General features: G+C 35.2%; 1 protein-coding gene across 3 annotated transcripts in view; it reads right to left on the bottom strand.

The window, feature by feature from the left end:
- Positions 1–22,282, bottom strand: part of IDE (insulin degrading enzyme) — a 63,074-nt gene that overhangs the window by 5,447 nt on the left and 35,345 nt on the right. For 2 of the 3 annotated variants that reach the window (XM_032191540.1, XM_032191538.1), the window contains exons 14-22: positions 20,578–20,660; positions 16,151–16,295; positions 13,247–13,357; positions 11,523–11,643; positions 8,363–8,454; positions 7,416–7,527; positions 6,228–6,395; positions 3,250–3,522; positions 791–852 (exon numbers count right to left, since the gene is read on the bottom strand). In XM_032191540.1, the coding sequence (XP_032047431.1) occupies positions 791–852; positions 3,250–3,522; positions 6,228–6,395; positions 7,416–7,527; positions 8,363–8,454; positions 11,523–11,643; positions 13,247–13,357; positions 16,151–16,295; positions 20,578–20,660 (1,167 nt within the window). Of the gene's footprint in view, positions 1–790; positions 853–3,249; positions 3,523–6,227; positions 6,396–7,415; positions 7,528–8,362; positions 8,455–11,522; positions 11,644–13,246; positions 13,358–15,457; positions 15,603–16,150; positions 16,296–20,577; positions 20,661–22,282 lie in introns of all 3 variants that reach the window. The other variant, XM_032191539.1, reaches the window with a different exon arrangement.

The raw sequence follows: 22,282 nt of genomic DNA, 5'->3' as shown, positions 1-22,282 counted from the left end.
AGTAAACAACATCAATTCTTTCAGGTGTGGAAACTATCACTCTGAAATTGTATTTATAAAATGACACCATGTGTATTCTAAGTTTTCAAATGATGGTTCATTTTGAGATGTTCCTTAAAATATAATGAAAAGTTATGCAGAGTGCCTTGAGTAATTTTAGAACCAAGCTGTTTACAAACTTCATGTCCTACCCAGGGACTCAAAAAACAAAACAAAACAAAAAAATAACCAAACAAAAACAAAGCAAAACAAACAAAAAAAGAAGTAATAGAAATTCAGCTATTAGATTAGCTATCATAGTAGCAGAAATACAACCTAAAACCCTAGCAACTTCCTAGAAGTACAACACCCTGAACCTGATTATTAAACTCACTTGGACTAGCTCACTAATCTAGCCAGTTACTTTTACTCTGGAATACTGGATGATCATGTATTGAGCACTAGAGTATACAATTTTTATTTTTATTTTTAAGTATAGATTTCTACAAAGTGTGCATATTTGTTCAAGTTATTACTTACTAAACAACAGCCATTGAATTTCCATTCTCTAAGTTTATTTGTTGTGTATCTTCACCCATGCTACCACACTACGTAAAAAACAACGTTAGGGTTCACTGTGCCATTTAAGAAATGATCAGTTTTAAGCAGTAAGATTGAAACTCCAATACAAATAGAAGATATCGTAAGAACAACCCTGGCTAGTGAAAAAGATAAACAAAGATTACAAAAGAGAAACAATTTTCAAAGACATCTCTTTCCAAATAACGTTTCAACTACATGACTAACTTACCTTGTAGAATTGTATGATATCATCCTTGGTCAGGGTCTTTAGATAAGCCACTTCAATGTTATCTGCACAACAATAGTAAAAATTAGAGTAAGTCTGCAAATCATAGCTGGTTATTAACACACTATTTATTCAAAGTATTTTTCTTTCAAATTCAGATGCTGCAATTGACTGCAAGTGATACGCTTTTCATTCTTAACTTACAAGCCAACACTTGTACCACTAAAAGTGTCACTGAAAGACTGGAAGAAAATTACACTTTAGTAAGTCCATTTGATTGGACTTAATAAAAAATGCACGTTCAAAGAATGCTGATTGCACTGTATGCTATTCAGTAGCTAAAAAGATATGTGTTCTTCACACCATCATCTTCAAAAACGTTACATATTTCTAATGCAGACTGACTATAGAAAGCCTTTATACACAGTTAGGAAAGATGACATAAATATTTTAACATAAATGTAAGGAACGCTAACTGCTTACATCATACCCATTAAGGAAAAATCACCTTTCATATATTTGGGCTGTGTCTCAGTAACTATGTCACCTTACATAAATTAAAGTATAATAAACTCATCATGTAGTATCATTGATAAGCATACCTACAATAAAAACATTCATACTTGCTTTTCTTAGGGTTAGAAGGGAGATCAAGAAAAATGTGTGCAAAAGTACAAATATGCAACTAAAAATAGTTCATATTAAATTCCACAGGGAGGGAATTCAAAAATCAACAAAACTGTTCAGAAAAATCACATGATATTTGAGAGTAAATTTTTAGATGTGTGATGTAAAACAGTAGAAGTAATATTAACAAAAATGTAAAAACCTGAAAAAAGCACTTCACATCTTAGGGCTGGAATATAAATTTCTGATTTGACAAATCTAGTCACATTAGAATAATTTAATGGAACAGAATTACTAGTGGATAGAAGGGAATTAAAGATATGAAACTCAAGGGAAATAGTAAGTTTGGTGGGAGTTAGTTATGAAAGCTATGGCTACAGCTAAGCAGTAAGAAATTCTAGAGAGAGACGAACGATACAAGTATGGTAAATACAGAAAGACTTAAGGCAGAGAAAACACAAACTTATCAGAAACAAGTACTTCAGGTGTTAAAATTTTCACACCACTCCTTATACTCAGGCATGAAATCTTGTCAATAGCCCTCATACTCTCAAGACCAAGCTAGGCGACAATTCAAAATTCTTCATTATTAAAACAGTTCAGTAGCTCTACAAAAAAACAACTGTATTTACTACAAAAACCTGATATTCTGCATGTAAAGCAAAATCAAAATCAAAGCATACACAGTGATTTTTACGTAGGTAGCATTATGCATGGGAGATTGAAAATTACAGCTTTAAGAGCTGAGACATGAAAATGTGATGAAAAGCTGATCTACACCTTTTTTTTTGTTGGAAACTAAAACGTATTTAAGTATTACATTCTCTTTCTTCATAGAAGTCTATTTTTAGGAAGTAAATAATGAACATAATAAAAACTAGTCTTAAAATTCTTACCCTTACCTTTTAGGGAAAAAAAGAGCCTACATCTATTGTTAAAATCAAGTTAGTTTTGTTTCAAAAGGTATTATTTAGTGATATGAAATAAAAGCTAACTCAGAATCTTATTTACATACCTCAGTATTTTGGATTTTAAATCTTTCCAACACAGATGAAAAGGGGAAAAAAAAGCTTCAATAGTATGAAGGAGCACAATTTTAGGCTATCAGCGTAACTGTCCATTTTCAGTAATATCAATAGAAGTTGGATCTCAGTCTTCTACAAGCTTATCATCTTCAAAGCATCATGGCTTAAAAATATTTCAAAACTCACATTTCTTTTAGGCCTACTTTAAGCTGAGACAGGTCATGTGTTAGTTAAGATGCCTGCTGTTGCCTCTGCCATTGTTTTCATTTCGCTCCCACAACACAACAGCACAATGGAAACAGGAATTGGATTCATAGTAATGCCTGTGCTGTCAGGAACATCAAAGAGCATTCGAATGCATCTCAGTCAAGTATTAAGCACACATGTAATAAAGACATCTGTCTGAACTGCACAGACCAAAATTTAAGCTTAGACAACACCAACAATTACATCCAAACCACTTCCAGTGCTTGACCTATTCTACGTCTCACTGAGCCTTAAAGGAAAGGACGCAAGGACAATGAAGCACTCACCACCCCCTGTCACGTGGGGAACATCAGGGAACAGATTTATCCTCTATTAGTAACAACACCTACAGCAAAGAGACCATGGGCTGCAAAAATGAGGTATTTTCTCAGGGCAGAATGAAGAAATGCAATTTATAGGATTGAAACCACAAGAAGTGTATGAAATTAAACACTGGCTATGTAAAAGTTTAAGCTGTTCCCAAATGAACATGCTCACATTCAACAGTTACAAACGTAGCCAAAGTATAGCATTCATCTTTAAAGAAATTATAGTTTTTCTTACCTCTGTCGAAGTTATACTGCTGAGAAATTATTTCTCCCCAATATTTAGCACATTCTGCAGACAGCTTCTTTGGTTTGTCTAGACGACGAATTGCTAAAGCTTGGATGTGTTTTTGGAAGGCCTCTTCTGACATATCTTCTATGCATTTCTCCATAGTCTTTAAGAATGCTTCCACTCTGCTTTCTAAATAGTGTGGCGGCTTTTCAGATTGGATAATAAATCGTAGTCCTTGTATGCCATTTGCCCTACGCGGACCACTGAACACAATGTAACCTTGGAAAAACAGTGACAAATTTAAAGAACTCCTCTGTTCCAGCATTAAGTTTGATAAACATGGCAAGTTTGAAAGGGTTGCAATTTAATGCTACATCTAATTCTGTATCATGAATACAGGTTTTCAAAATATGTCACTGTACTTGTTTTAAAACATCTTTATTTCACTGAGGTATCAGTTCAGGGGAGGGGTGAGGAGGAGATGAGGCAGACCAAGAAAAAACAAAAGCAATTGTCAGTAGGATTAGGTAAGCAGAAATCAGGCTGTACTCTAGCACTTGATCAGACTCAACAACAGGAACTTACTATTTTTCCATAAAGACTAATGTGAATTCACTTTGCTGCAATGCAAGAGATTTATTTCTTATCTTATCAATTAGATACAAAGGAAATATTTTCCCTTCCTTTTTTGCAGCTTTTGATTATCTAAATACCTAAGATTTTCTTCCGTCTTCTTCCCCTTTTTATAATAAACCTGTCACATTTCAGTATTTTAAATGTCATTTTATGGCTTCCTAATTGTTCCTTGATGCTGTTCTTTGTGTCAAAACTGGACATAGTATTTTAAAATTCTTGAACACAGAAATATTATTGCGTGTTCATCTTGGAAGCTTCCCTTTATATATCCCAGTGTTTCTTTTAGACAGCAGCTTGACAATGTTCATTTATGTTCTACTTCTGACCCACAGTAATCTAGTGATTGTTTTCTACAGAACTGCTACCTAGCCAATTGCTTCAATCTTGTGTCTGTGCTGTTGATTATTCCTGCCAAACTGTTCCTACCAAATAGCATCTTATCTGTATTCAAGTCATGTTTCCAGAATGTCAAACTAATTTTGAATTCTAATTCTGTCTTCCCACACACTTGCAGCCTCTCCCAGCTTAGTATTATCTGAAGATTTAGGAAGTATATTCAGTCTTCTATCATCCAGAGAGTTGAAGAAAATACTAAATAGCATTGGATGAGAATAGAGAATGACATTTTTCTAATGAACTATTCTTATTTGTTCTCCAGTCATAACTTTCCATCCAAATGTGTAGCATTTACATTTAGGCTCTCCCTGTAGCTTGTTTGAGAATGTTACGTGCCTTTCATACTATCAAGATGAGACCCATGACATCGCCATTTTCATCCAGCCAGCCACACACCATATAAAAAAAAGGTTACTTTGAAATGAGTTTGCCTAGTAATTGTTTCTCAGTTGTCTCCTATGAGTTTATAACTGCTTTGGTAACATACGATTTTCTTCCCCAGGAATTAGAATGAAGCTAATTGATCTGCAATTTCCATTCTCTTCTCTCTTTTGTTTTAAAAAGAATGGCATAGCACTTACCCTTCTGATTTTTCCAGTACCACACCTACCATCTGAAAATTCTCAGTTTTAAGATTTCTAGTTCCAGTTTCCCAGCATTTTGCTTTTGAAATGTAGAGTTCATCATGCCTGATCTCTTTAAAATTTACTCCTTTTCCCTTTGTCTTTCTTGTATTTCTGAAGTATTCATTGAATGAGTCCTTGTTACTACTTCTATTGTTAAACAGACTGCTAACTCTTGAAATTCTTTTCCCCCTAGCTTTCTCAGAGACCTTACTAACAATTCCATTGAGCTTACTGAATTTTGCTGGTATTTTGGCTATCTTCCCTCCTAAGTCTTGTGAACTCTACTATTTGGTAGTCACACCATACGGGTTGCTGTACTGACATAATCACACAGTTCTTCCTCACTGGTTTTCCCCACCTCCTCTTTAGCAGTTACCTCCAGCTTCTGTGAGAAACCTGCCACCAACACATTCCAAAAACCAGCTAAGCAACCTGGGTCCTGCACTATTTTCAACAGGTATCTAACTAGATCAATGTGATGTGGCTGGTTCTGCTTACAAGAAGTCTAATCTTGCCTGATCTCCCTGGTAATTCATAATGCTGTAATGATACTGATGTTATTTTTCCATTCAGTCATCATACTGAGACATTCCTCTGCCTCTCATCTTTGGAAAAATAAAATAATAATAAAAAAGCAACTGTACTACTTACATGTATTTCAATCATGCAAACTTATGTAAAATGCCTGTCTCTCCTTGTTATCCTAACTGGAATAAACTTAGCAGTTTTCAGTCTTACTGGTTCAGGTAATGATTATTTGTACTTACTAGTAAATAGCTGTATTCTTACAATGCATTCAGGATTTCATCAGTATTGCAGCTTACCATTACCAATGCAGTAGCATTCCTAAGCTAAGGCTTACGAATCCTCAACTAAAGCTCATGAATCCTCAAGCAAGTCTGGAAGTGAGGTCACGAGCAGAAAAGACCCAATTGCTGCTGATTCTCTAAGAAGATCTAAAATTTACAAAACTGATTTAATTTCTTCTTTGTAAAAATTCTCCTAAATGTCTATTTGGTGTTAAACAAAACAAAACAACACAACAACAACAAAACACGTTTCTGCACATCGATTTTTTTTTAACTAAAGATTATTTCAGATATTTCAGACTTACTTTAAAAATTTGGCTTACTTCTCCTTAATTAAGAATATGTGCACAGTGACATTCCTTTGAATCATCAGCAGTTAAAATGATTTGCATTTACTATGTGTCCTTTAAATGGCATTCACTAAGCAGGGAAAGAACACCTCATCATGACTCATGTAATTGTGTGAACGTGTGTGTATGCGTCTATACAGACAAATAATCACTATGAGAAAACTTACCTAATTGTTCCTTGGTGCGCAGAGTATTGAAGCATGGTTCTGAGATAATTTGACAAAAGAGCTCCAAAAACATATTCTCAGAAGTGCTCTGCATATCTGTCTGGTAATATATTTCAATGCCACAATTGTTATGAACTTCATTTCTCTGTTGATATACAAACCACCCTCCTAAAAGACAAAGTTAAAACAATTAAGTTCACAAAGGCATACATTCTTATTGTCCAGAATTAAAAAGGTAGTGGAAATTCTACTTTAAAAGTCTTAATCATTTTATTATAATTCCATTTCATGAGTGATCAACCATTAACAGATCAAGCAAGCTTTTTATGAAACAGACAAAAAATGATTATTTTAACATATCAAAATGTCATAGCCTAAGCATATCAGCAAGTGAATTGAAACTTGTCTCCTTTCTCCTCAAGCAAATACTGTTGGAACTGGAATGGAATTCTGTAAGTTCTGTATGACATCACATGTATACAGTTTCTAAAGACAATTTGTCAGAAGCATTTCTGAACATAAAAAAAAATAATTAGCACTTAACACCAATAGCTTCTTTGGCATATAGTAGTTTCCAGAGGCTGCTGATCAGATACAGTAATTGGGCCTGGCTGTGTAGCCAAAAATGTCATCAGTCCTGTATAACTCCCAGGATTCTTTGTATCTGACTTCTTAGACGTAAGATTTTTTGCACAATAAAAATAAAATCATAAAAGCACTATGAAACCAGAAGAAATTATATCACAGAAAGTTTTCTGAGTAATCGCTTTTTCCCCCTCAATCAACAAGAGGTTTTTGGACAATCCTTCACTGAATATTCAATTAATACTCAAAACTGCTCAAAGAGTGACACTTATATATACTACGTGTAGCAATGAATGTGACAGGGTTCCTGTTTCCATAAATCATACAGAGTGAATAAGGAATGAAAGCCAACTTATGCACATACATTAAAAATGACATCAAATTCATTTTCAAGTACGACAGGAAAAAGTCATAAATTCATGTGTAATTTTACATAACAAAACCACAATTTGCTAAATTTGCAGTTTAAAGTAATTTGAAGTAAATCTGACTTTGAAACGAACTCCAATAAACAGAGTACTATTGATCTTAAAATGCCATTAGCAGACAGAAAATCTTGGTTTAACGTGCATTAAAGATTTATAAGTGAAACATTTAACTTACTGTCAGGAAGTTGCACTTCCCTGTATCTCACTAGCTGACTGGGAAGGAGTGGCTTTGTATGAGCGTGCTCTATGAGAGTGTCCTCAACCATCTGCATAATTCCTAATGCAGCCTGGAAGAAAAAAACATAAGAACTGACTTTCATATACAGGTGTATAAGAAATTAAGAAGGAATACAAGCTTCACTACCCCCTCCACTTTCCTTATTATACTACATGCTCCATACATTCAGCAGTCACGAGCAGTGTTTTATAACATCTCCTGCCAGTAAAATGTCCCAGAGCTAATATAATATTTTGACAGGAATACTGCTATACCAGCTTTCCAAAGACAGAATGCAAAAACATCATGTTTTAAATACAAGAAAGGTATTGAATTTTGTTTTTATACATATATTCAAATATTTTATTAAATTTCCTACACAAGTACATGCTATAACTATTTTAACTGAAGACAGAACTAACATTTTCTGTTTTTTACTCCCAAAGAAACAAGTGAAAGTTGAGGATTGTTTTTTATGGACCACCATTCCTGTTCAGCTTTGTCCAAAGCAAATCATTTTGCAGGATCTTGGATTGTTAAAGCTTTGTTAGTTAGCCTGATACTTTTAAATAGAATAGCAGGATCTGTAGCACATCATTCCTTACACAGCTTGATCACATTACAGCAAAGACATGCAACAGAGACTTCAAAATATTTAGATCATAAGCTGTTTTTTATTAAATTTCCAAGAGCAACACAAGGGCAGTACTTAGCCTAATAAATCTAAAGTGGAAAAAATGACACTGTGATAGTACCATAAAGATAAAAAAAGATAATAATAAAGTCAAATTATGAAATCACATTTGGCAAAGCTGCATTAAGATCTAAGAAGGTTAAACTAGCCTTCAATTTTTAATGCTGCTTTTAACTAAAAACTGTGTTATTATAGAAGGTATCACACCAACCTGTTTTGTTATATTGCCATGGAGAAGAGCTTCGATGTGTAACCGTGACAACAACTGAGATATAAAGGCCTTGAGGCGGGGAAGAGTGACATCTAGAATAGATATTAACACAGTTAAATCAATTATATACATTTTTACATTAGGAAGTACCTAACTCATTATTAGGTAAGGTATACTTCTTGGAAGAAGAGAAAGTCATCATCATAAAAAAAGTGAATCTCTACTTAAAAATGCAACATTTGAAAGTTTCCAGGTCTAAACAGCAACACTCATCATATAGCTTGCTTTAGAATTCAAATACCGTCTGACCCAGATTCCAAAAAAAGAAGGAAAAAAAAGCCTTCTTAAGCCTTCTTTCCAATTATTCTGAGCAAACATTCCCTCTCCAGAGGGAATAGTTGCAGTCATTCAAATGGTGTTCCAAGATAAAGCCTTAGATATTAACTAAACAAGAAGCATGCAGTTTATCATGCTCAAGAAACACATTTTACATCTATCACCTTGAATTAAAAAAAAATCAACTGAAATATGGTGTTTTGACAATATCCTTGCAACAAACAATATACACGAAAAATATTTTTGCAATATTTCTCAGAGCACATACACACATTCTACGTTAGCCTACCTTTGTAAAGCAGTTTTCATATATAAAGCCAAGTATAGTTTAAAATACAGAATCAACAGAATAAGAAATGAGGGATGGTTAAATGGACGGGGGTGTTCATCCTGAAGTCAATAGATTCATTGTTAATTCCCTGACTCCACATGAATCCCTACTTCTTTTTGATTTTAAACGTGCATTACAAGACCTTCAGAAAAGAAAATGGTCCTTTTACTGTTGCATAATCCTCATCTTAATTTTTGTTTCTAAAACTGCTAATTAATAGTGCAAAAGTTTGGGGTTGCTGTAGTGGATTTACCTGGCAAGGTTTTGGTAACAGGGGGCCATAGGGGTGGTTTCTGTGAGAAGGATCTAGAAGCTGCCCCATGTTTGGTAAGGGCCCCATTGTTGACCCGAGCTGAGCCAATAAGCGATGTTGTTTGCGCCTCTGTGAGAGCATATTTAAGACAGGGAAAAAAATGCTGCGCCAGACAGCAGCTGGGAGAGCAAGAGGAGTGAGGAACGGCCTTGCAGGCGCCAAGGTCAGTGCAGAAGGAGGGGGAGAAGTGCTCCAGGTGCCGGAGCAGAAGTCCCCTGCGGCCTGTGGTGAGGACCATGGCGAAGCAGGATGTCCCCCTGCAGCCCATGGAGTACCACGGTGGGGCAGAGTTCCACGCTGCAGCCCCTGGAGGAGACCACGGTGGAGCAGGTGGCCCTGCACCAACGGAGGCTGCGGCCTGTGGAAAACCCCTGCCCAAGCAGATTCCGGGCCAGACCTGTAGCCCGTGGAGAGGAGACCACGCAGGAGCAGGTGACCTGGCAGGAGCTGCTGCCCGTGGGGGAGCCAGGTTGGAGCAGTTTGCTCCTGAGGGATGGACCCCGTGGTACGGACCCATATCTGGAGCAGTTCTGGAAGAGCTGCTGCCTGTGGGAAGCCCACGCCGGATCAGTTCATCAAGGACTGCATCCCGTGGGTAGGACCCCACAGCACAGGGGACGAGAGTGACTGAGAAGGAGCGGCAGAGAAGAAGTGCTGTAGACTGACCATAACCCCCATTCCGCCGTTCCCCTGCACCGCTCAGGGGGAGGAGATGGAAGAGGGTGGATGGGGGGGAAGGTGCTTTTGGTTTCTTTCCTTTGTTTCTCACTTCTCTAGCTTGTTAGTAATAAGCAATAAATCTTACTATCTCCTTATACTGAGTCTATTTTGCCCATTACAATAATTACTGCGTGATTTTCTCATCCTTATCTCAACCTTTGAGCCCTTTTCACATATTTTTTCCCCATTCCTCTTTGAGGAGGGGGAGTGAGAGAGCAGCTGTGGTGGAGCTCGGTTGCCCACTCGAGCGGAACCACGACAGTTGCACTGGAAGAAGATGAGAGGAAAATAATTCATGCTTCAACTCCTTGTATTTCAAGCAGATTTCCAGCAATGCTAAGTAGACAGCATTCCATTCCAGCATTCCATTTTTAACCATTCTGATGCTAAATAGAATAAAATTAATTTTATAAAGACAACTTACACAAGGAACAGAACATTTGTTTTTGAAATGGGGCTGTTATTAAGATGAATCTACTGCCATGAAACTCAGCATTAGTTTTGTCATTGACTGGCAGCACTGGCACAACTGCTAATCTTTAAGATATTCTGCAATCATTCAAGAGACCATACAGCTAAACATTTATATTTTTGTCCTTGAGCACTCCTATGGAAAAACTCATAAACCTCTGTGCAGCTGGCTTCGGGCATCTAATGACGCAATGCTCAACATCAGAACTTTACACAGTATGATACATGTCAGTCAGACAATTAAGGATGTGTATTCTGAATCCACCCCTCAAATAAAAACCAAAGTCAGATATTCTTCTTGAAAAGAATGTCTCAGTGTATTCCAAGGAGATATTACAAAGTATTTTGCAAACTATCCCAGTAACAGCCTTTAGTTATAACACAGTAAGATAGAGATAGGGAAGAGTTCTTCAGCAAATACCAAAATCAATTAAATCTCTTACTTTAAAATCCCCAAACCACAGGGCACCTCTTTCTTAAGAACCAGTCTTCTTTATAATCTTTATTATCTACAGAAACTGAACTTAGGATCCGTGGACAATGCAAAACACAAAACAGTATGCATGTTGCGAAGTACAATGCAGATACACTTCAAAGTGTCTGCAAATGTCAGCTGGAGTCCTGGAAAATTTAGTTTTGGTTTAAGCACTGGTGTCACTATACCCAGGCTTCATGTCCACAAAGCCATTAAAGTTTTCAACAACTTGCTTCCCTAGCACTGGCAGGAAGTTGCATTAGATTGATGGCAGGGCCAGATCAAGTTGAGTCCATACCTTCGTACAGCCCTTTGTCTGAACTATTCAACTTTCTAGAAACTGGAGGACAAGTGTAGAGGCATCAACACCCAGAAGAGTCAGCACAGGTCTGGCACTGCAGCAGCTCACTTAAATAGTGGGCAGAGTTCAAAACAGGTACCTTCATTAGTTATAAGACATTTTCCATTAAAAAAAAATGAAAAAGAATAAACTTTAAAATTAGCAGAACATTACCATCAAGAGCTTCTTTTAATTCATCTTTGGTCCAAGCAACTTCTGTCATCAGGAGTCTGAGATAATACATCGCATGCTGGTGAGGCTGTTCAGCCCTGAAGTTGTTAAGTGATCTCATGTACTGAAACAAAATCGAGTTCAAATTATAGACCTCCGTAACTAAACATGAAATATTAACCCTCTACTCTCAACTTTGTGTACCATCAAAAAGGTCCATTACAAATGCCAAGAACATTCTCCTAGATCAATTCAAAAGCCACGTTAAGCCAAATCATCTTAGTAGTAATGTGGGCTTGCGAGGGTATGGATTAAGTAGTTACCATTAAGATCGTTTAAATGAGAATGAAACCAAATTTCTTCATAAAATTAATGGCTAAAAGTTAAATGATTGTAGACAGAGCCTAATTAAAGTATGCTAGATCAAGTGGCTGTAACCAGAAAACATGCATACTATGACGACTGTCCAGGGAAAAGTAAAACTTGGCTAATAGAAAATATGTTTTTCTTCCAGTTAATTTCTAACTATTTCAGCCTAGGGAAAATACAGAATCATCTGAGAAATTTTTTGCGTTCTTAGCTTGAATAAAGGAAGTATGAGCTCTCTTTGGAGAGCTCAGTGAGCTTCTCCAAAGGAACCCCTTCCTAGTCCAGATGCACCTTTCCAAAATAAAGAAACCCTTTTTTCTCTACAGGAAGAATTGGAAGTGCGAACTAATAGTTTCATTAAGTTGGAATCTCCTGGATCTACAGATATGCTAATTAGCACATCATATCCATTACAAGACAAAAGTAACTCATTTCAGATTGTATGGGTAAGAAACAAGCAGCATGAAGTTGCTGAGGACGCATCCCTCTGTTTCAAACAGAAGCACACAGTTACTTCCCTAATCTGCAGGCGTAAATATGTGGGGAAAACTTGCTATTTCCACAACTGATTTGATATTTTTTTTTCTAATTTTGTCATTATTTTATATACAGAAATGGTCTATGTAATAAAAATCTGTATTATGCATGCTTTGTCATTTCACAGAGGCAAAGCTTAAGCGAACCGTAAAGACAAAGAGGGGAAAACATCTCAAATGAAAATTACCCCAAACAGATTACAGACTTGTGCTTTTTTTTTTTTTCATTTGTTTCTGCTTTTGTTTGTTGTCATTTAGTGGGTTGGTTTGTTTTACCTTTATATTTGTCACACCTAGGTAAAACTTTCTAACTTATATTCCATATATATAGATAAGTTACTAAATTTAAGAATTAGACATGTAGAACTCATTATGTACATAAACAACTGGTTACTTCTGCACCAAATGATCTTGGCCCAGGAACAGAGGTCCCCTTCACCTCTGGGGAGAAGAAATGTTGCTTTCCCCCTTCATCCCATGTGCCTAGATCCCACTAGGGCCTTTCCAAATTGTAAGACAGGATATAAGGTTTTTCCTTTTCCCCTTCTTGATTTCTACTCACATCAAAGCAAGTTGCAATCCCTTAGTCAATCATTAAGACTGACCAACTGAGAGAAGATTCCAGGGCCAATTATTTTAACCAAAGAATTTAATATTGACACTCTGGGGAACTCAGCCACAAAAAAAAAAAAACGTTCACAGCCCCAGTGAGGCAGAATGTCATTTTGAAGTTGCATGGATAATTAACTCTCAAGATTTCACTTCAAGTCAATGCATTCAATTTTAAATTACTTTAAAATTTCAACTTTTCACATAGCTTACCGCTTCCTTGATAATTTCAAATCTTTTTTCATCGATCTCAAAAGTAGCCATTTTCTCTATGATCTTCTTGAGCAAGATATGTTGCTTGTCATTATAACCTTTTACAGAAAGCTACGGAAAAAGTGCATAATTTGCTTTAAGTACAGAAGATGAAGTAAGAACAAAACAATTACCAAATCTCACATAATTCAATGAACAGTAAACTTTTCAATCTAATTTCAGTGTTACTCAACATTAATTTATACTAAATTAAAATCCCTCTATCAATTGATGAATAAAATATTGCATATTTACCCAAGAGTAATGAACTCAGAGAATTAATGTAAATTCATACTAGTAGTTGTACTCAGAGCACAGATTCTTAACATTTTTAAGTATTGAGTTCATTCAGTAAACAATATGTTTGGAGTACTGAAATGGTTTTACTCTAGGTTTCACATTTTAATAATGGAACTAAAGTCACAGTCCTCTTAAATATTACCTCCAATTTACTTTTAACTGTTTCATATTTATCTTGTTGAATAAAAATATATTTTATGCAAGTGTAAGTAAGCAATAGTATGAGAAAAGGGGTACTGCCAACTACTATACAATTTATAATAGAGGATGGTGCTGCACTGAAACATCCAGCTAGTTAATCTACAATCTTAGAGACACCAATCTGATCACACAGATTTTATGGAACGCATACATCAAGCTAGATAAGCTAGATCATTAAAGCACAAAACAAACCATAAAACAACAATACATATGCTATATGATTGCATCATACGCATAGAAAGTTTTGCCCAATGAAAAATGGCATCCAAAGGCCTTTCAGAGGGAAAAAAATCTTCAAAACTTGGTATGTAGGTGAAACAATAGGATTAGTGCAGTTTCTTTATCAGGATAAAACTAAATTTTAGGGCACAAAACAATATGTAGATCAATTTCTGCTTTACACTAGGAAGAAGTTTTTTCTTCTACAGTTACTGAAACATATCTAAACAATGAATTTAAAGAAGGAGATACATTAAATGGATTTTTGGCAAAGGTTGACACCCTAGATTAGCAGAACAGATTAGCAGAAGAACCCAGTTTTATAAACATGTAGGTGAGTATTCTTAGTAAAGCTAGTTACTATCCTTGCTTAAAGTATCAACACTATACAGTTATTAAACACAAAAAAACCCTACAATGTAGTAAAGAGTATTAGAATTGCCCAGATATCAAAACAGAGTAACCTGATTTTACGTGAAAATATAATCTTTATAATAGAGGAATATGAACATATAATCTTTATAATAGAGGAATATGAACTTCCTAGAAGAAACAGCTAATATTTAAAATAACTCTAAAATTTTGAACTGTGACTAGAAATGAGGAAAAATTATCCCCACCTCACACCACTAACCATGGAAACTTCAGCAAGCTTTGAGACTGAGAACAGATAACCAAGTCCTCAGTCAGTTAAGTGAATGCTACAGAAAATGAGATACTTGATTTGTATTGGATAAAAAAAGAAAATCCAAGGATAAAGAGACAGCACTTTTTCATACATAAAATACAAGGACAATATATAGTATGTTCTCTTAGTAAGATGACTTGAAAATAACACAGGAAATTTCCAAATAAGTTGTTATATAATGAAGTCCTGTTAAAAGCTTTTGTGGACCATCAAGAGATTATTAAAACCTCATACATGAAGGTAAATAAAAAATAACCATTCATCATATCATCAGTATTTCTCAGTGAAATATTGTCACTTTACAATGCATGATAAAACACCCAATAAAAACACATACTAAGGAAAAGACAAATATCCAGCGATGCCTTCTAATGAGCACATGCACAATCCATTTCCATAGCTTACTACAGTAGAATTAGAGGATTATGACAGAATATGTAAAGCTAGAGCTCATTCAACAGAAAGTTCAATCTTTTCATATAGAAACTAGTAATAATACTTTCAAGATTACCATGCAAGCAAGTGAAAATGTGAACTAGAATGCAACAGCTGCACTGCACACGTGTTCACAAGACACTGCAATCTCAAAGAGGTCATTTAGTTCTAATTAAAATGCACTGCTTTGCTTTGTCTTTAGTTCATGACATATATGCAAGGGAAAAAACGTTAACCATCTCATTTAGAAATGCAGAAGTCAAATGTTTTCTCCAAGCTCAACAGTTCCCAAGCTGTTTAATTTCCTCCTGTGTTTTTTTCTTACTTACAAGTATTGCATTCATTCCTGATGCAATGCCATAGACCAAACCTGAGAGGCGTGCTGCATATGTATACTCTTTTAAATCATCCTTCAATAACCTGATAAACAGGTATGTCATGTTGCAATGGAGAGGATCAGCATAAATGTAGCGACTAACGAAAAGAAAAACAAAAGAAATGCTTTGATACCTCAAGCAGTGACAAAGTAATGGATGAAGAAACATGACTGAAGAGTATGTATATGCAGCCTCATGATCAGTAGTCCTTGAATAGGAAAGCTGAAGGGTGCTGTTTAATAGCATAAAAAAGGGTCTTCTACCCCATCAGTCGGAAAGTTTTTAGTAGGTATCCGACAAACTGAAATAGAACTGTAAGCTTGAATTAGGTTGCTTTTTTCTTTCTTTTAAATGAAGGAAGAAATCTTACAACTAATTCATTTCATGTATGACATAAAAAGAAAGAAGAAAATTTGCTTAGTATGAATGGAAAGATTTGTTGAAGACTTTGAACAAAATTCAACTTAAAATTCAAATCAAATAAAGGATGGTTAATAATCAAGATCAAAAGGAGTAACAGCCTTAGACCCACAATGGAAAAAGCTGTTTTTTTAAATAAAAGTCCTTCCATCAAATCAATAGAAAACTGTTGATGACTGGAAGTAGTTTTAAGGCTCTAAGCTCTTCCTTGATTTGGGTACTTACATACATCCCATAGATGGTATTTTGGAGATCATAGTTCAAGCCAGCTAGTTCTGCTGCATATGCATACTCGTTGAGGGAGTCTTTGAGTAGTTCAAGGTACAAATAGGCCATGTTACAATGCAAGGGATCCACGTAAGCAAATGGGCTGGAAGAAAGTGTTGAAAGTAAAATATGCAGTTTAAAATTATTTCTCAGGTTTTTTTGGCCTTTAAATTGTGATCTGAAGGAAGCAATATTTACTGCAAATATGCTGACGGATCCCGTTATGAAGGTCTTGAAGCTAAATACGAATGTACATGAAAAGATTTATTTAACTTGCTTATGGTTTGAGTGATGCTAAATACACTGAAGATTCCAAGATAATCCTTTACTTGTGCTGATAAATCAAGACACGTTACATTTACTTTGCTGCACAGGTCAGAACTCACCAAGGATAAAATAAATACATCCTGGATAAACAGCATTATTTAACAGACTAAAATGACAGCCCGTGTATTGAACAATTTGATTAATACTTCTATGAGAAAATCAAGTAGTTATAAAAATCAAGACATTAGCAACTTGTGGTATGAAAAACACGCAGTACATCCCAAAGTCAGCTCTGGAAAGAGTTTTTGCATACTCACTTTCATAGCACAGTAATTCTTTATGATATCTTTTTAATGGAAACTACCATAAAAGCTCTAATTTTGTATTATTAGCATCTGATCACATATGCTACTGTCACAAATTTCTCAAAAAGAAATACAACTCAAAGACTCGAGCCATGTTTCAACAGTACTGCTATTTGATAAATAGTTCTGTAATTTAACAATTTGCAAATTCAAGACAAGTTATTTGTTGAAAAAATATTTCTAAAGCTTTTGAAATACATATAAATTTATCATCAATTTTGCAGAAATAATGTACAGTATCTAAGACAAATTGCTGTCAGGACTGGGCTTGCAATTAAAAAAACATGCCACTTTCATTTATTTTCCCTAAGCAGCCACCGATCATCAAATTCGGAGACATGTTATTAGATATGTTTAGGCTCATATAGTGCAGTATTTGATGATGTACACCAGTATTAATGAAGTACAATGAAGATAGATCACATCAACAACACACACATGCCAACAACTTTTGTATACATTGAAAAGGTATTTTTAAGAAGGTTCCTAATAATTTTAAGTGAGGCTTTGATTTCTTCATTTTAAATTAAGGGACTAAGGAAAAAAAGCATAGGAAGAGATTACAAAAAAATATAATAATTCTATTAGGGAATATATCTGTGCCTTCTAGACTGAAATTACAGCTTAGGACATGCTGTTTTACTACCACTCTGCTAACTATTCAGGGCTTGGGCTTGTATAACTTAAGCAAACAGGTCAGTAGAAAAACAGGACTCGGCTATTTGCATTTCCCTCTACAATATGAATTTTCCACAATGAGCAATTTTTCTAAGCCCCGTGATGCAAGTCCTATTAATATTGAACTTTTTAAATTAAAACTGAGTTAAAAGAAAGGTGTAGGTCAATCCTTTGTTATCTTGTATCTTCCTCCAAACTCATATTCTTTCCCATTAGCTGTCAAAGGCCAACAGGGAATTTCAAAACTAATGAAGACTATTAAATCATTAGTCATTGAGTGAAAAATAACAAAAAATGATTACAATAACAATGTTCTGGGAGTTGTCTTCTCTTACTGACAATTTGGTAAGTAAATGCTTATTTCTAGTCTACCTTTTTATTCTTTTTACTGGACTTGAGGAAGCAAAAGAACTCCATTGCTTCAATTCAATTTCAATTCAACTCAATTTCATGTACTGAAACAATCTTAGCCTGGTCTTTTCCTCATTTCAAACATGATCTGCAAGTGACATAGCTGGAGTCAACACTGAAGTGTTCATAGTAGGTTACCTTAAGAGCTAGTGTTTTTAATCAAAGGCTCTCAAATGGCTTGAAATAGTTCTTAAACTGGGAGGTAGCACATATCCTTATATAGGTTAAATATAATTAGCACTGTATTTGAACATCAATCTCTGAAACTTGAGAAACAATATGCTGAGTTTATAATTACTTTCATAGAGTTTTCAAAGCAATAGCACATTACATTGGCATTTTGCATCCTTTTAGAAAAGGATACTTCTTAAGTTCTCAAGTCATTATTCATACAAAAGCAGAAGCTCTTAACCATCCAGCTTCAAAGGAGGTTGAAGTTCTGTGTCAGATTTTTACTGTGGTGTGTCTTTATACCAGCCTGGATCATGCCACTTACCTTACGGTAAGTGAATTTTAGGATTTTCAGTTTTTGAAAACGGTGACTTCAAAAGATTCATATAGTCAAACTGTTCCTATTGGATTTATATGTTTGAGGGAGAAACCACCCTCAGCAACTTTATATTAATTCATCTACAAAGTAGTTGCTGCTAGAACATCTGGGTCAGGAATTCTTCCAATGATCCATGATCATTAGGGCTGCAGGTAGTAAAAATCTGCCTCGTTTTTTTCCTATCCTATTGAAGCAGTCTGCTGTGTGAACTGATTCTTGTGACCTGCTACAGCATAACTGTCATTCTGATCTAGAATAAGTCGAAAACATTTTATGAAAACCAAGTTATTAAGATGGCATTATTCACCAATTCACTTGGCCATAAGAGCCATGGATGTTTTAATCCTGTCTCACTATTAAAATACTATACATGTTAATGACCACCTGCAAGACCAGTTTCAGCAAAATTCACTAAGAATCCTTTTAAAGTATCAAAACCAGACAAATGTGCTTATCCCTTCTCTTGGAAGTGATGTAACCAATATTGTCAAAATATCTTCACATCCATTCATATCTTCTTTTTTTTTTTTTTTAATTATTAAAAAACAAAACCAAACAGAACAACTTTCACCCTCAACCCTACGAACCAAGCAATCTTTCCACCCGTGACCATTCCTAGGAGGAATGAGGCAAAACATCAATTTAATAAATAAAATTAGCCAGCAAAGCTGAGGTACTCCTAACTTTTTTAAATGGTTCATTGAGACCAAAGAACAAATCTAACTGGGAAAAACTGTCACCATATCAGGTGTATGTGCACATACCTATACCCTTGTGTGCTCCACATAACTATTCGTTACTATTTTTTAATCTTTCATAAACTGTGTTACAGATTCCTCACACCTCATTTGGAATTAAAAAACAAACAAGCAAACAACTGTTAACAAAGTCAGTCCCCAGGAATAAAATCCCATTTGGTATTCTGGCCACACAGGGTCCAGTGGTAATCCATTGGGTGAGAACCAAGGCTTCAAAGTTTTGCATTTGTTGTTTTCTGAGTAATAGACAGGAAGGAACCATTTTGACCTTCCCTTTACTGACAAAGTTAAAACAGTTATAACATTTGCCCTGTAGTTGCGAAATGAAAGAGGAAATGCCTACACAACCTATTTTCCCCAACCAGTGGCCAACAGTAGTTCTGACACACTCGGAAAAAACCCTCCATCTAAAGCTCTGCCAAGGTCACCCAGAAAAAAAGTTCAGTGCTTATTCAGAACAAGGACTCAACAGCCCATCTATGAGCAACTATTCAAGCCCATCTAACAGCAATTTCTAGCAGTATCACTTAAACATTTTATTAGGCCAAAGGAGGAGAGATCCTGAAATTATTTCCACCTTCTGAAATCCAGCACAGAAATAACTGAAGACAGCAGTACTTTTTTTTTTTTTTTTTTTTTTTTTTTAAATTCTGAAGTTAAATATTATTACTCCAAATAAAGCATCTGGAACATTAAGAAGACACATCATTTTCATGCTAATTTTTAAAAAGTAAATAAATAAATCATCCTATGATTAAAATAATGCAAAATCAGAATTAATGTTACAGCACTCTGTCATGCAACCTGAGGTAAGAATCACACTTTCATTGATAGATAATGCAGAAGGTGCTCATCTAAAAAAAATAGTTACTGGTGTCAAATGAAGTCTTATCATTTTAAACAGTTAGAACTGTATACTGGCAAGCATTATGCAAATTAAGCAGAATTTGAATGGAAAAGAATATCAGAATAGTATCTGGTAAAGAAAGAATTTCAAAACAGTTGTCATTTAGTTATTAATGAAAAAATACACTCCTATTTTAAAAAAGTTGTACTGCAATTTGCAGTAGATATTACTAACAGATGTACTAGATATAGAAAATAAAAGTAAATTAAAAACCTTTTTAGATAAACCTTTCCTGTTAATACATAGATGGAGTACCTCCAACTGCTTGCTACTCATCTACTGCATAATTTATATGAGCCTTCCTGCTATTTCATTCTTAGTGCATATTCTACCAAGGACAACTGTTTTAAAGCTGCAATACGTGCAAGGTTTTGTCACAGAAACACAGATTCCCAACAAACAAGAAACTTTCAGAGAGCAACCTCTGTTTTATATTTAACATACCATACCTGAAAAACTCAAAGTTGAGACAAGCTTTTGGCAAAAAAAATTTGTCATCTTGCTTGAACCACAGTTTGCTCATAGCAGTGTCCTGTGTCAAGAAAAGAGATTAAGTCACCTAACTTTTAACTGTGATATATTAAACTATTAAAAAATATATTAATCACTTCAAATCTTAGTTTAAGTGTTGTCCCCTTAAATTCACATTCTCTCTATATAAATTTTTATATAATCTATTCTTACTGAGACTCTCTTCTCACCATACAGCATCTTAACATAAAGTTAAATGGCTGCAAACTTGTGAATGAGCTTATGATCATAATGGGAACAACTCTACAGCAGGAATGGTCAAAGACAACTAATAAAGTTAGCTTCACAGAATTCCCTGCTATGGTGGACATCAAAAGATGTGTTGCTATAGGGACAGCACTGAGATTACAGCAGCATATAGACACGTTTTAGACTAAGAAAATAATTGTGTATTTAAGGCTTTTGTTAAAAGAAATTCATAGCACGTTGCTTTAAAGCATTAATACTAAAAAATTCATGTTTAGAAAGAGCAGTTAAACTAGTTGGAAATTAATTAAAAGATCCATCACCAAAAGTTCAGAGTAACCTCCCAGCATAGGAAAGGATCTGAGCATTTATTTTGACATTTTTTTTCTATTAAATTTCTACTACACAGTTTAGAATACATATTGCATCAGAAACACAATGATAATGCACACAGCCAGTTCATAGTGCTTGAAACCTGACCCAGTAGCTGGAAATCTCCAGCCCTAGGACTATACGATAACAATTATGCTCTCAGGCCTAAACCTATACCCTAACTGCTCTCCTTTGTGATGCTTTTTTCCAAGAACACAATGTACCGTTAGAACAGAACTGACCTAGTGACATGCTGCCAGTGAAACAAGGCCATCCTTGCTCATATTTAAGTTCCCTTTCTCCACAACACTGGTCCAGTCCACACAATAAGCTCACTTATGTATATAAAATGACCAAAAAAAAAAAGTGCTTTTTTTGTACATCTTATCTCTGCTGAACTGGTTCTTGTAATGGTTTGCTACGGGGTCAGTCAAATGCCAGGGCCCACAACAGCAAAACAGCACAGACATACAGCTGGGGAAAACATCTTTCATATGAAAGATGTGGGCAAAATATGTAATAGCTATAATTCATCAAGTACAGAAGATTAAAAACATTTCCCCTCAGAAAATATTTTAAAGGCAAAGGAAAAACTAACAGCAGATACATTTCTAAAGTAATGATGCCATAAAGCAAGGCTTTTGTGTAGATTAGTTGCTACAGAGACACTGAAGGACCATCAAGTTTCTGTAGCAAACCAATTAGCGTTACTTACTAGAGCTGTAGTAGTTGTCCCTGCTGAGGTTTAGTGTTTCAGTGAAGGATGAACCTAAACACATGCTAAAAGTCCTCCTCTTATTAACTCTTGAAGCAGTTAATAAAACTGCTTCAAGTATATGCCTAAAGTGCCTTGTGCAGAATAAATACTTTTCCTGAAGGATGTCTTTGCACTAAACTAGACATATTAATCTAGTGTGCAAAAAAGTGTTCCTGAATTAATTTAGTATTCAATCTGAAGCACAATGTCTAATTGCAGAAGACTTATCCTATTTATACTCCAGCTAATAGAGAATATAATGTTCATCTCCTGGAATAGAGATGAACATTATTAGAAAAGACAACTAT

Source organism: Aythya fuligula, chromosome 7 (assembly GCF_009819795.1).
Source record: "Aythya fuligula isolate bAytFul2 chromosome 7, bAytFul2.pri, whole genome shotgun sequence".
Taxonomy (NCBI): domain Eukaryota; kingdom Metazoa; phylum Chordata; class Aves; order Anseriformes; family Anatidae; genus Aythya; species Aythya fuligula.
This window is presented reverse-complemented; position numbering and strand designations above follow the sequence as displayed.